Raw genomic sequence first — 14,382 nt, 5'->3', positions numbered from 1 at the left:
TTGAAATTAACGCGTACGATGTATGAAATCCTGCAGCGCTTACGCTCTTTTGGACTCGATGTTCGCCACGGCCACTTCCTAGAAACTCCGAGTGAATTCCGCGAATTTTGACTAGCACTGTTGAACGACGACGTTATTTTTGCGAATATAAGATCTTGTTATCCTAATAATTTACAATATGTCTAACACCTGTAGTGAATGTGAAAGGCCAGTGAAGCCCGCAGAAAAGCTCATATGCACTCGTTGCGATTCACTATTCCATTTCCTTTGTGTCAATGTGACTGCAGCAGTCTACAAGAAAACAAACAAAACGAACTGGACATGCGAAAACTGCACCAAGCAACCAAATCACGACCGCACAGGCACACCTAAAAAAGCATTTGAGAATACAGACTTCTCAGCCATGATCAGAAATGAGGTAAGGGAAGCCCTGCGCGCTGAGCTACCAATAATTCTGCGCCAACATCTTGAAGCAGAGCTAACACCTATTAAAGAAGAGCTGAAAAAGTTGCAAGATTCTGTTTCATTCATGAGCAACCAATACGATGATATTCACCCCACCATGACGACCTTAAATAATGATATAAAAACTTTAAACAGTGAGCGCAACGAGCTTCTTTCAACGATTACTGGCCTTACAGACCGTCTCAACCAAATAGAACAGCATATGAGAGATTGCAATGTAGAAATACAAGGAATACCCGAGGACAAGAATGAGAACCTAGTAAACACAATACAACACATCGCAGAGGTAGTCTCCTGCAGCATGTCGGACGTCGATATCCTTCACTGCACCAGAGTCGCCAGTCAAAATAAGGAAAACAAGAAGCCCCGTACTATCATCGCTAAACTACGCAGCACACGCTGCCGCGACGAGTTACTGTCGGCTGTCGGGCGCTTCAACAAGACCAAGGCCAGGGACCAGAAGCTCAACTCGTCAGTACTGGGCATCGGGGGTCCCGCCGTGCCTATCTACGTGTCCGAGCATCTGTCCCCGGTGAATAAGACTCTTCATTGGGCTGCGAGGAAGAAAGCTACGGAACTCTCTTACAAATACGTCTGGGTCAGAAACGGATCAGTATTTATGCGTAAAGACGATAACTCAAGATATATAATCGTCAAAACCCAACAGACACTGGATTCTCTTCAGTAAAGTGCAATTTTTGTTAGTAATAATATCTTTATTTACTCATATTATGGCTAGTTCTCCAAACAGTATTAGTATTTACTATCAAAACATACGAGGTATGAGATCTAAAGTATTGCATATATACAAGTCTATTTTAACCTATGATTATGATTTAATATGTCTGTGTGAAACCTGGCTCGATAATTCTATTTCATCGTCAGAATTTATTGACCCACGTTATACTGTTTATAGAAGAGACCGATCACCCGACTTCTTTAAAAGATTTAATAAAACCCACGGTGGCGGAGTATTAATAGCTGTTAAAAAATCATTGATTTCTGAACAAATAATTAACTGGCAATCTGACATTATCGAAGACATATGGATACGTATAAAACTAAAGAAACAGAACCTTAACTTATGCGTAGTATATTTACCGTCCTATCTTTCTAACGATGACTTATCTAGAGTATATAACTTATATGAATCCAATGTTCTTTCTACACAAAATGATCAAAACATTATAATCGGTGACTTTAACACGCCAGAACTTACTACTCATATGCTTCACTGTTCCACGCCATCTACATCAATAGGAAACACTAGAAACACCCTCCTAGCAGACTTTATCGCTCGAACCTGCCTCACTCAGTTGAATCAAATAACCAATCACCTTAGCCGTATTCTTGATCTAGTATTGGTACAATCAGATATGTCATGTTCAATAACAGAAGCTTCTGCTATTAGTCGTCCTGATGCTCACCACCCGCCTATAGAAGTTAAATTATCCATTATACCATCACGCCCATTAAAAGATAATCCTACACTACAATACCAATTCAGAAAGACAGATTATGAAAAATGCTTAGAACAGTTAAAATCACTAAATTGGGATCAGTACACTCACTTAAGTTGTGATGAATTTTTAGACATATTTTACAAAATTATATGGGAAATAATAGATAAATGTACCCCAAAGCGAAAACATAAAAGCACCCAGTATCCTATCTGGTTTAGCAAGTCATTAATTCACATGTTTAAAGAGAAAGATAAATACCATAAAAAGTATAAAAAGTACGGAAATCCCCGCGACTATGACACTTTTTCTCTCTTACGAACTAGAGTTAAAACTACACTTAATAACTGTTTTACTACCTATATTGATCGCACTGAAAATAACATAAAAACGAATATTAAAGCATTCTGGCAATACATAAAATTAAAAAATACAAGTGACGGAATTCCTTGCCGTATGCATCTTAATGATTCATACGCAAGCAATGGTACTGATATAGCTAACTTATTTGCCAATTATTTTTCCTCAGTCTACTCTACACCGACCTCTACCCCATATACCCCTAAATTTCCTGGTACCAATAACAATATCTCATCTATAATTATTACAGAATCTGAAATTAAAGCAGAATTAAAAAACATCGACATAAACAAGGGTCCTGGTAATGATAATATTCCTCCAATATTCTTTAAACAATGTTCGTCGGCAATAGTTGAACCCTTACTAATATTATTTAACAAATCCCTTTCCGAAGGAGTTTTCCCTGCTCATTGGAAGATTGCAAAAATAGTTCCCATACACAAAGCAGGTGATAAGTCAGATGTCACAAACTATAGACCTATTAGTGTACTTTGTTGCTTGTCAAAAATATTTGAAAGTATAGTTTATAAACATATCTACACGCACTTTAAACTTATAGCCAGTCCCAAACAACATGGTTTTATGCAAAATCGATCAACTAGCACTAATCTTATAAGCTACACTGAATATCTTAGCTCCGCATTTAATACTCGTACCCAAATAGATTCCATTTACACAGACTTTGCTAAAGCATTTGACAAAGTAGATCACAATATTCTTTACACTAAAGCCGAACACATTGGACTGCACGGATCACTACTTAGATGGCTAAAATGTTACCTTCGAAATCGCTCACAACTCGTTAAAGTCCGTGGCTATTATTCTACTCCGTTCCCGGCTAGTTCTGGTGTACCACAGGGATCCAACCTAGGCCCTCTTTTGTTTCTTATATTCATTAATGATTTGTTAGATAACATTACATGTAACACATTAGCATACGCCGATGATCTAAAAATATTCAGTAAAGTAAATAGTATTCAAGATTGTCAATTACTTCAAAAGGATATTTCTATGTTGAACGAGTGGTGCTCTGAAAATAACATGACACTAAATGTAAAAAAGTGCAATGCTATTACATTTACTAAAAACAAAACCCCAATTGTGTTCGACTACACCATAGATCATACATCTCTAAATCGTGTCTCAGTTATAAAAGACCTCGGTGTTTGGTTCGACGCAAAACTCTCCTTTACAGCTCACTACAACTATATAGTCGAAAAAGCATTTAGACTGTTAGGATTTATTTTTAGAACCATAAAACCTTTTAAGAATGCCAAAAGTATTTTAATAATTTACCGCACCCTAATTAGAAGCTCTTTAGAATACTGTTCCGCAGTATGGTCACCGCACTACAACACCCACATAGATCGCATTGAGTCTGTTCAAAGAAAATTTTTACGCCATCTAGTATTTAAATTGCGCCTTAAAAACAAACTACCCACATATAACAATAGACTGCACCATTTCAAAATTAATAGTTTACAAAATCAAAGACATATTAACGAATTATTACTACTGCATAAAATTATTCACAATAAAATAGATTCTGACCTTATTAGTAACATACAATTCCGGGTGTACCCTAAACCATGCCGTAACCCAACTCAGTTTTTAGTTCCACATGCTTCAAATAATGTTTCACAACATAGTCCCCTGGCTCGTATATGCACTTCTTACAATAAGATTTGTAATGATGTTGACATTTTTCATTTAAGTTGTAATAGATTTAGAAACAGTGTAATAAAATTATCACATACCTAGTTAAGTACATGATCTCATCTTAATTTTAAGATTCATAAATTAATTGTTAAGTATTAAATATTATAATTTCTAATGAATGTTGTGCTTGGTAGTTATTGAAATGTAAATTTAGTACTATAAGTTTAGCATATATTAAGACACATGTATCCAATTTACATTTTGTTACCTCGCCTTGAAATAAAGAAATAAATAAAGAAATAAATAAATATGTACATATTGGACAGTCAGCAGCAGAATTAGCTAAGCGGGCGCGGTGTTCAAAATTACCTTGACACGCTCTTATTCCCTAAAGTAGCATCAAGATCATTTTGAGCACCTGGCCCGCTTAGCAACTTCTGCTGTTGACTATACATGTGGCATGCATGTAGCTATTCCTTCTATGTTAACAAGTCTGACCTGCTTTATTCTGTTATATCAATAACTTTGCTGCGAATGCGAACCGCTACAATTCTGCAAATTCCTTTGATCGACCGTTCTATTCCATACGTTTCGTTCCACATTTCTATCCTTTTGGCGAAATATGTGCATTGCGTTACCAATAAGGCATCTATTCTAAGGTACATATTCTGTTTCTGCAATGACGGTATGGATTAAACGAGTACATACCAATTAAGAAGCATAATATTATGTAAAATATATAGATGTCGGCGGCCGATCGTAAGATCAGGCAGATAGTAATGTTCCTGTGTTATGTTTTGATGATAGTCACATTAAACCAATATATAGGTAGGTTAGGTTCGTTAGGTTGCTTCAGATGCCCGAAGGGCAAACTGCCCAGAAATAGGAGCCCCGCGTAGCGGGGCTCTGTCGACTCAGGGAAAGAGTCAAAGATTTTCACATTTCACGATATGCCTAGGAATTTCACGATATGCCTGATTTTACGATTGGCCGCCGACATAGACAGTTATTTGCACAATATTGGTAAATAAACGGGTAGGTACCTACAATCGATAGTCAGTGACTTTAAAGCTTTGTAAGTGTATCAATTTGTCGATGGATGACTTCACGCTAGACCGGGGGGCCGTACCTGAGGGCATGCCACGTTCGACGTGTTGCCTCCCTGTCATACTTACGTACGAATTTACAAGTGCGAGTGAGAGGGAACACATCGAACGTGGTTTGCGGGAGGCTCTCTGAGACGAGGGGTCCGACGTGTCATTTTCTATGGGCTCGATTCGGATTTTGAAATAGACATCTATTAGATATCTTTTAGACATCACCAAGATACGATATACAATAACGATATGTTTAAGATCTAACCTGTCAAATTTGACATTTTCGCGATTCTCGAGATACTTTTGAACGATTTCCACAGGATATGACTTAGAGATCCAATTCACATCTAATACATATCTTACTCTATCTAACGTAAAAGTGACATTGGTTGCCCGAATTGCGCTGCAAAAGAGAACTAGTTGATATCTAAACTATAACGTATCTAGAATGGATCTAGTACGTGTCGTCTCTTGTGAATATCTTGAAGTTCGAATACGGCAGTATGACGTCTGATCGGTGATCACGTGGTGCTTTCCATAGAAAACGAAGCGCCGGAAGCTCCGCCCCTGCCTCGGCCCGGTCTAGCATGAGCCTTTATACTCGGTTGTTTACAAAATAGTTGCCTTCGACTATACGATATTATATCATCACATAAATAAACAAACAAAAACGTAAGAGCGGCCGTTTCCCGTATCAGATACAACTATTTCATAAAGCCATTATTATAACATAAGTTAACTCATCTTTATGCAATGCGGGCCCATGTTAATCTGCTTTCGGCTGCCATTGTGGTAGGAAAGTGGAGCGTGTAGATACTAGATATGCTAATATAACCTTATGGGCCGGTTGGGTCTTTGCTTGTTCCATCGCTGACATGGTTAGCGAAATGTGAACCCTATTGCATCGTTATAAGGTCTTTTAATGGTCAATTAAGTGTGTTGCTGGTAGTACAATCGGCAACATAGACGGGGTATTATAAATTATGTTCATAAGAAATAGAGGAGATGATTTGATTGATTGGTCGATGGTTGAATGGAGGAAAAAAATTTTTAACAGATTTTATCAATAGCGTAGACAGAGAGAATGTTTTAGGTGAGTAGATATTACGTAAAGCTTTTCCAGTGAAAAATATACACGCTTATTTACGTGAAACTGCAGGAAACATCTTGTTTTTATTTTATTGGGATTATTGGGAACACCAGTCAAAACGTTACTCCATCATAAATTAGAATGACATAAAATTTATTTTCAGTTTATAGCTGAACGTACTTGAGTTACTTAACAGCTGTTATCTCAATTGCAATTTAAAACTTTAAAACGAAAATATGTATTGAGATATTTATTTGTAAGGTACCTATCTACAGTGAAACAATTTCTTTTTCATATTTTATTGCCACAGCCCACAGACTGTACTTATTAAAACAAGTTGAATTGAAGTTGACAACGTGGAGTATTCGTTGACATTTGTATAGTAGTTCATGCGCAAGAGTTCCCACGTACGTATATTTACTCGTAATTTATGACAGCGACTTTGAACATTACGGCTTATTTAAGGCTTCCTCTGGTGATTATATTAATATATATGAGAAATGAAGCCTTTAAGCTCGTCGTACGACTTAGAAATTCATTATTAGTCAATATTGATGGTAAGGGAATAGGTAATACATACAGTCTAAATCAGCGGACGGCAACCCGCGGCCCGCGGGCCGCATGCGGCCCGCGAACCTCTCACTTGCGGCTCGCGAGCCTCCCTGGCTACTTTGTATGTAATATTGACAAATGACAATGTCTTATAAAGTCATAAATATTAACAAAGTGCGGCCCGCGTCCACTACGTTAACTGCTATGTGGCTCTTGGCTGCTAAAAGGTTGCCGACCGCTGGTCTAAATGATTGTATGTAGGTATAGATGTAGTGCATAATTGTTTTCCTTCGTATTTTATCGGAAACATTCGTATTTGTCATGCTTTTCAACCAACCTCAGTACTTTTTGTACCGAGACTGACTGAAATAGCAACATTCGTATGTTTCCGTGAAAATACGAAGGAAAATAATTATGCACTACATCTGTAACTCATTAATTAATTTTCATAACATTGTCTCTTCCTCTTTCGATGTGTCGGAATTTTGATGCGCCCATAACCTATGTGTGTAAAATATAATTGTCTAGAATGCAACAAAGCGACAACACTGTGGGAACTGAGTCCAGCTGGCCGAAAGATAAGTGCGCTCCAGTTAGGGCTTATTTCACAACGCACAATGCTCTCTCTTCCTACCGCGAGCTGGGATGTTAACGACCGAACGTGCCTTGATCGTAACATAAATAAGCTTTCAATTAAAACTGGTAGATGTGGTCCACGTTTACAAACTAGCCTAGCTTTTTCGCTGGTCCGTAAACTATAATTTACGAAGTTTACGAAGTTACGAAGTTTGATTGTATTTAGATAGGTACCTTACACAATCTAAGACGCAACGTAAGGGCTTAAGTTTTAAAGCTTTGTCGACTGAGTGAAGAGAGGTTAAATTCTGACATGCTAGGACAGTCCGGATTCGGCCCTAGACGTCAGACACTTCCTTTTCTATGACGGGTGATGTGATCACGTGATACTTTCTATAGAAAACGAAGTGTCGGACGCAGAACTTAATGTTTTACAACATTCGTGTCACAGTTCAACGGGTAATATTGTACCACGAATTCTTTAGAAACCTCTTCCGAGCAATAAACAATAAACATGCAAATCCGTAAAGGCACCGGCGAATAAAAACTGCACGAAATCGATGCGAAATCGCACGGAAACGTCATAAAACGCTCTACCCGATTCGAGGGGGTTATTCCGATCGTGCACCGCGTCGAAATCTTCAGCGCACCAGAGGGCCTATCAAGAACATCGAAAATCGAAATTTCGTTATCTGGCTTTCTAATAACTCGTGTATGCAAGACTGTTGAAAGTTTTCAAAGAAAAACAAATAAATAACTTATGAACTATATACATCTATAAATAATACTAAATTACAACTAAAACCCTAAATACATCTAAAATAAAATAAGGAATATAAAAACTACTCAAAGAGGCCTCCCCGCGCTACCCCCGGCGCAAAGGTGCCCATCACACTCGCTGCGTTAGCGTTACCGCGTTGAATTGCAAGTTTTCAAATAGTAGGAAAAGTTCTCGGAAATTTCAGTAAAAAATCATACGAAACAAAACGTCTTTCATTTAAGAAATGTAAAAGGTTTTCACAATTTAGGAAATAATCTGACGGCACATCAGTAGGTACATCAAGAGCAATAGGCATATAACGATATTTATATTTTCGATGTTCGCGGATGTTATGCCCTAATATTCAATATACTCTATGGTTATGCCCCTGCAGTGAGGTCAGTGGCATCCGGTCAATTCTGTCGGAGTCGTTATTTACGTTCTCGAGTTTTAATGCATATTATGGTTGTGTACGGAACACCAACCCGGCAGACTAATATGGCCGAACTGACCTTAATACGTTCGATTTATCATGTGTGTGATAATGCCTTTAATACCACTATGCTTATACATTATTATTATGCTAATGTGTTCGTCTCACCCGCGCTCTGTAAGCAATGCGAATAAGCGCAAGGATTTTCACGCAACTCAAATCAACTTTACCGACTCCACTAAACTCAAACTTCAATTTCTTGCTTATAAAAATAAGGTTTATTTTAAAGTGGCGCGGGTTAATCTAATCTTAGATTTATTTGAGTCGATTTACGTTCTCGTTTTTGTGTAGTATATGGAATCTACTCAAATACGGTACTAGATTTTTTAATCCAGTCGTTCCTGTCGCGTCATATTTATTTTTATCCACTTACCAGCCATTCTTAATAAGAATTAAGATAAGTAATATATTTTTACTGCCTACGTGTTTTCGAGAAAACGCCTTCTTGGAAAACCTTATATGATTACGAGAGACCTCATTTCTAAATGACATAAGACAACATACCATTCGTAATGCGTTTTAACTGGCATTAGGTAGGTACTTAGGAGGCCTGATGGTAAAACGTCTCAATGTTTGACTCCTAATGGTATATTTTAATCCATATTAGCCCATTTGCGTCGCTTTCGACCCTCTAGGAAAAGCTCATCAAAATGAGTCTAGAAATTCAGACCAAAAATTAGTTTTCTCCCTTTTGGTCCTAGGCTAATTATTTAGGTAAGTACGTCCCTTTAACTGCAATAATTTTTAACGTTTGTCAACTTTATTGCTACGATATATTTAATTGAAATTAAATGTAGGCATCGAATAAAGCAGTGTCAAACACAATATTTGGGTTAAAATATCTTCATACAAAAAATATTATATTATCAAATTTGTAGGTTACTTTAGAAAATGTTCCCACAGACACCTAATTCACAATTGTGAAATAGCCCGCGACACTTTGTAACTTCAGAATTTTACTAGCTATGCGTTAGCGATACCTTTCCCATGTGAATTCTCATTTAGCAAAATGTCGTAAGCGACATTTTAGCAAACCAAACCATAACCATATTTCTGAATCTTTAGATGTTCGTGCTTTGTTTGAGCTAAGTTTATATGAAATTGGTTTTGTCTCTTATGACATTGTGTAGAATTTAGTTAGAGCGGTAGTAAATCTCCTATGAGCAACATAGCAGTCTAGTTCTAGTCACGAAGTACTCGTATAATATCCAGATCGGATCTCTCGTGAACCAGAATGCGTTAGTTACACACAGACCATGCTTTGAACTAGATGTACTAACTAGCCGGCACGCTCGGCAGGTCGTAACTGTATTATTGACGACCGGTCTGGCCTAGTGGGTAGTGACCCTGCCTGCGAAGCCGATGGTCCTGGGTTCGAATCCCAGTAAGGGCATTTATTTGTATGATGATACAGATATTTGTTCCTGAGTCATGGGTGTTTTCTATGTATTTAAGTATTTGTATATTATATATATCGTTGTCTGAGTACCCACAACACAAGCCTTCTTGAGCTTACTGTGGGACTTAGTCAATCTGTGTAAGAATGTCCTATAATATTTATTTATTTTTAATATTTATTTATTTATTATTTTTGCATGCTGCATGATAGGTCATAAGAATCTATCTGTCATAGTTATTTAGGTAATATTCAATATTTCTATGCCTATTCAGGCAGGATGTGCTGTACATTTTTTTTTACATCTTTATTGTAGGCCGCATTCAAGAAATAAATAAATGATTATGATTATGATTAGATGATTAAATACGCTATGACGTATACATATACATATTATGTATATAGGTTCATAAGAACTGTCGGGAGATTAAACTAATCGGTGAAAATTGGCATATACTTGCTTAAAACCCACGCCGGCTTTTTTAAATCAATACAGAGGGATTTTGTAATATCTGATCATATTACTCTGAGGGGTGAATTAGTAGGTCATCCTGGACAACTTTTACTATGAAGCAAACCCTGAAATCGTGACAAAAAAATCTGCTAATCCAAAGCAAACATTGTGATATGATTTGCGGACTTATACGAGCATTTGCTGCATCTAGTTCACTTTATGGCCTATGGTTAGTCGAATAATTAACATTGCATCTTTGGACGGTTTGCGAAAGGGGCTGTCTTGTAGACAGTAGGCAGCGATAAGTAAGGCTTCTGAGAAACCTTACGTCTAAAATAATTAACATCAGCGAATCGGCTTACTTCATGTTTTACTTCCTTTCTTGTTTCAAGTTATCGTCAATCGGTTACATTAATCAATTTAATTATTAGGTAAGCAATACCGTAACCCATTATTGACATCGTTCCTATTATAGACATTCATAGCTATTTATGCGCTTATACAGCTCTGCGTCTGTAATTTTTTCTATATAAGGGAAAGTAACGATATCATTTGGGCAAATACGGTGAAGATACGCGTTATAAGATTGGACATTGGATACGGGTTAGCTTATTCACATAATCGTATTTTCCAGCATAATTAGCAGTATCAAATCCACGAAATTACATAATAATATACAAAAAATGTATGATACATATATTGTATATTATTATGTATGTGCCAAAATTGGCCGTTTGTCCTATTATATTTCTCTAGACTAGTTATTGGTTCTAATGCGCAACATTTATACTTTATAAGGCTTAGATTGCGCAGTAGGTACAAAACTGAAAATTATTTAAAACGTATGACCATTTTGGCCACCATACGTATAATGGCCGGTATAGACGGACTGCAAGACGTTGCAGTTAGCGTACAGTCGGTGTGCAGTCCCCATACAAATTACAGTCGGGTTGCAGTCCATCTGAATTATTACTTTTAAGCAAATAAATATAATTACTTAAATACGGCTAAATATGGTAATGACAAGGCAATCGGGATGCCACTAAAATTTCAATAATTATTCAATACCATACCCGACATCGTACACACGATGTAGCGACATTGATATCCCAAAAAGGTGATCTTCTCGATATTTTATTTAAAAGTGTAAACTTACTTTTAAAAACAAGAGCCTGATATAAAACTATACGCAGTCTGAATGCTGATAGTGCTTATTTTTTATGTGTTCTTAAAATACTTAATGTATACACGAAACTTGTGGATTCCGTTCTCAAGTTTGAAAGCATGGTGTTGCATATTTCATCATTTCCTTTTTAGTTGTTACATCAAGGTAGTCAGTCGCTACTTTTGTTTTATTATTTAAACCTTTAAGAAGGGTGTCTAATAAATCAGACATCATAATTATTTAGCATTTTTGGTGCAGCGGAGTGGTGTTAACGGAATTGGTATAGATAATCCGACTGAAATGGTAAATATTAACGTAATTAACACTAATTAATCATTAGGGTTCAAATTGTTCATAGGTGCTAGTTTTTACGTAAGCGACTGCCATCTGACCTTCCAACCCAGAGGGAAAACTAGGACCTATTGGGATTAGTCCGGTTTCCTCATGATGTTTTCCTTCACCGAAAAGCAACTGGTAAATATCAAATAGAATTTCGTACATAAGTTCCGAAAAACTCATTGGTGCAAGCCGGAGTTCTAAAGTCTTCTCGCTCTTACCTAAAGTTACTATTAGTGCAATTAATAAAAGATAGGTAACATAAAAATAAATATAAAGTCTAAAGATGGATTGAATGATAGCAAAAAATATTAGGTATATTTTAAGAGCTGTTAAAGAAAATTCATATTCCAAGTGGGTATCTCTTCTTAATTATCTATTTCTATTTTAAGTACAATGGTATATCAACAATTTCTCGGAATTTCCTTGGAGAAAAATATGTATAAGAAATATTGAAAACTCTTTAACAAGTGGACGAATTATCTAACACCGTTGTTATTTTCCAGCTATTTTTAAATATTTTTCTCTTAATTAGGTATCTTTTAATGAATTTATGTACTTAGATGCTTTTAAAGTTTATAGATTTGATACAGACAGCTGCAAATTGAATGTTTTTTTTTTTTTACTATTATTATAGTACTATCAAATTGAATGTACCAAAACTAACCTATAGGTCTACTGGTGACCGAAGAGCTGGCGGCTACCTCGCACAACGTATCAGTATTGCGATACAGCGGGGAAATGCCGCCAGCATCCTTGGTACAATGCCTCAGGGGCCTATTTTAGATTTAAGCTAGTTATTAATTTCGTTTAGTTGTACCACTGTATATATATTGTATGTAAATAAATGATTTAATACACCTATAGGTACCTTATTTTACGGTTAGGTATGTAGGTACAGGTACCTCACCTACTATTTAACACTCATTTTAACATACTTAGGGTCGGCACCAAACCGTCTGTCACCGTTAAACCGTTCGTTAAATTTATTTATATAGGAAATTTCATACTTCACTGCTGTTTGATGTTAATCAGTCTGTTAAATGTGGTTGGTGCAACTGGATTTTAGTCGTACTTGGTCGTACCTTCGTAGAAATGTATATTTTACGTTTACAGATGTTTCTACATCAAATGCACATACTGCATGTAAAGTTTAGTAGTCTAGTAACACAGAAAAAACATCCTCTAGACTGAGCATAGTCGCGCCACCCCCGCTGCCACACATACGGTAATTTTACTCCATGTTCGAGTGAAAGGTGTCTTTGTGTGATATCCGTGAACTCGTTAGTCGTTTGAACGGACCAATCACGGCACGGGACTTCGCTCACCTCGTCCCGCGCACCCCCGCATTTTTGGCAGCATCGGTTGCATGAAATAATTGTTCTAAACTCCGTCTAGAGGATTCCTAGTCTATGTCTAGTAAAAAGCACTGTTTGTATACCAGCCCATATCTCTATTTAAAATCCAAGCGTAATCAGTATTCCGTTCAAGCACTTCGAGCGCACATTTAACTGCCTGTATGACAGTAAAAAGGGGCTAAACCTGCTTAATAATCAATTACCACACGATAATCTCTGGGCGCGAATAAGTGAAAAGTGGCACATGTATTTCTCGTATGTAGAAATATAATGTAAAGTTACTTATGTGGTTCGGTTGGCTGCAAGTCAGAGGTGGAAAGCGTTTATTTCTAAGAAAAAATAATTTACTTTTATGTCGTTCCTAGGTACCACTGGAGAGACGAAGTGCAGAAAGACCTTAGCGAACTCGGCGCCGTCGACTGGACAGAATCGGCTTTGGACAGAGTAGCATGGTGGTCTTTGGTGTCGGAGGCCAAGATCCACTTCGGGTCGTTGCGCCACAGCAGTAAGTAAGTAAGTCGTTGTATTATATGTATAGTAGTAATATTTTTCTCATATTCTATTATCTTTACCTTGCACAAGGAAAGGAAGCACGCAATAATATCTGGTACCTACAATCTAATTTCAACAGCCATATTTTGTGATGCTCTTCGTCGTACAAGATTTGAGTTGTGACTGATTTTACCCATATTATTATCTACATACCACTTTAGCATGTTAATATTACACACATTAGAAGATTTAGAAGTCAACTTAAGTACGTACATTATGCGATAAATATGTTGTAAGCAATCAGCATTACCTACAGTTTGCAAACAATTATGATAGTTATCACCTACTATTGATTTTATTGATAGTTTATCTACCTTCACTTTTGGCCATTTGTCCTTTATTTTTTTAGATTACTCGATAAATTGCACAAGGTAACTAATAGTACCTAGCATGAAGTAACGAGATATAATAATTATAACTCTTGCCGGGATTGATTTCAGCGTTCATAAAAATTCTTATAGTGATTGTTGCAGATTTGACAAGCACTGATTCGTGGTATTTGTACTTACTGCTATTATCAAACATATCATTATATAACCCTCAAAGTGTTTTTCAGATGCTTGTCCCATAATGGCCATAATAAAACAAGATAAAAAAAGACTACTTCGT

At 36.7% G+C, this 14,382-nt stretch overlaps 2 protein-coding genes across 2 annotated transcripts in view; one reads left to right on the top strand and one right to left on the bottom strand.

The window, feature by feature from the left end:
- LOC134668851 (macrophage mannose receptor 1) overlaps positions 1–14,382 on the bottom strand; it is a 139,973-nt gene that overhangs the window by 77,474 nt on the left and 48,117 nt on the right. The window lies entirely within an intron of this gene.
- On the top strand, positions 179–1,153 carry LOC134668612 (uncharacterized). The gene has a single exon (XM_063526051.1). It carries the CDS (start codon positions 179–181, stop codon positions 1,151–1,153), a length of 975 nt encoding a protein of 324 aa, XP_063382121.1.

This window comes from Cydia fagiglandana, chromosome 11 (assembly GCF_963556715.1).
Source record: "Cydia fagiglandana chromosome 11, ilCydFagi1.1, whole genome shotgun sequence".
Taxonomy (NCBI): domain Eukaryota; kingdom Metazoa; phylum Arthropoda; class Insecta; order Lepidoptera; family Tortricidae; genus Cydia; species Cydia fagiglandana.
Note: the sequence above shows the minus strand (reverse complement) of the source record. Positions and strands in the feature narration are given on the sequence as shown.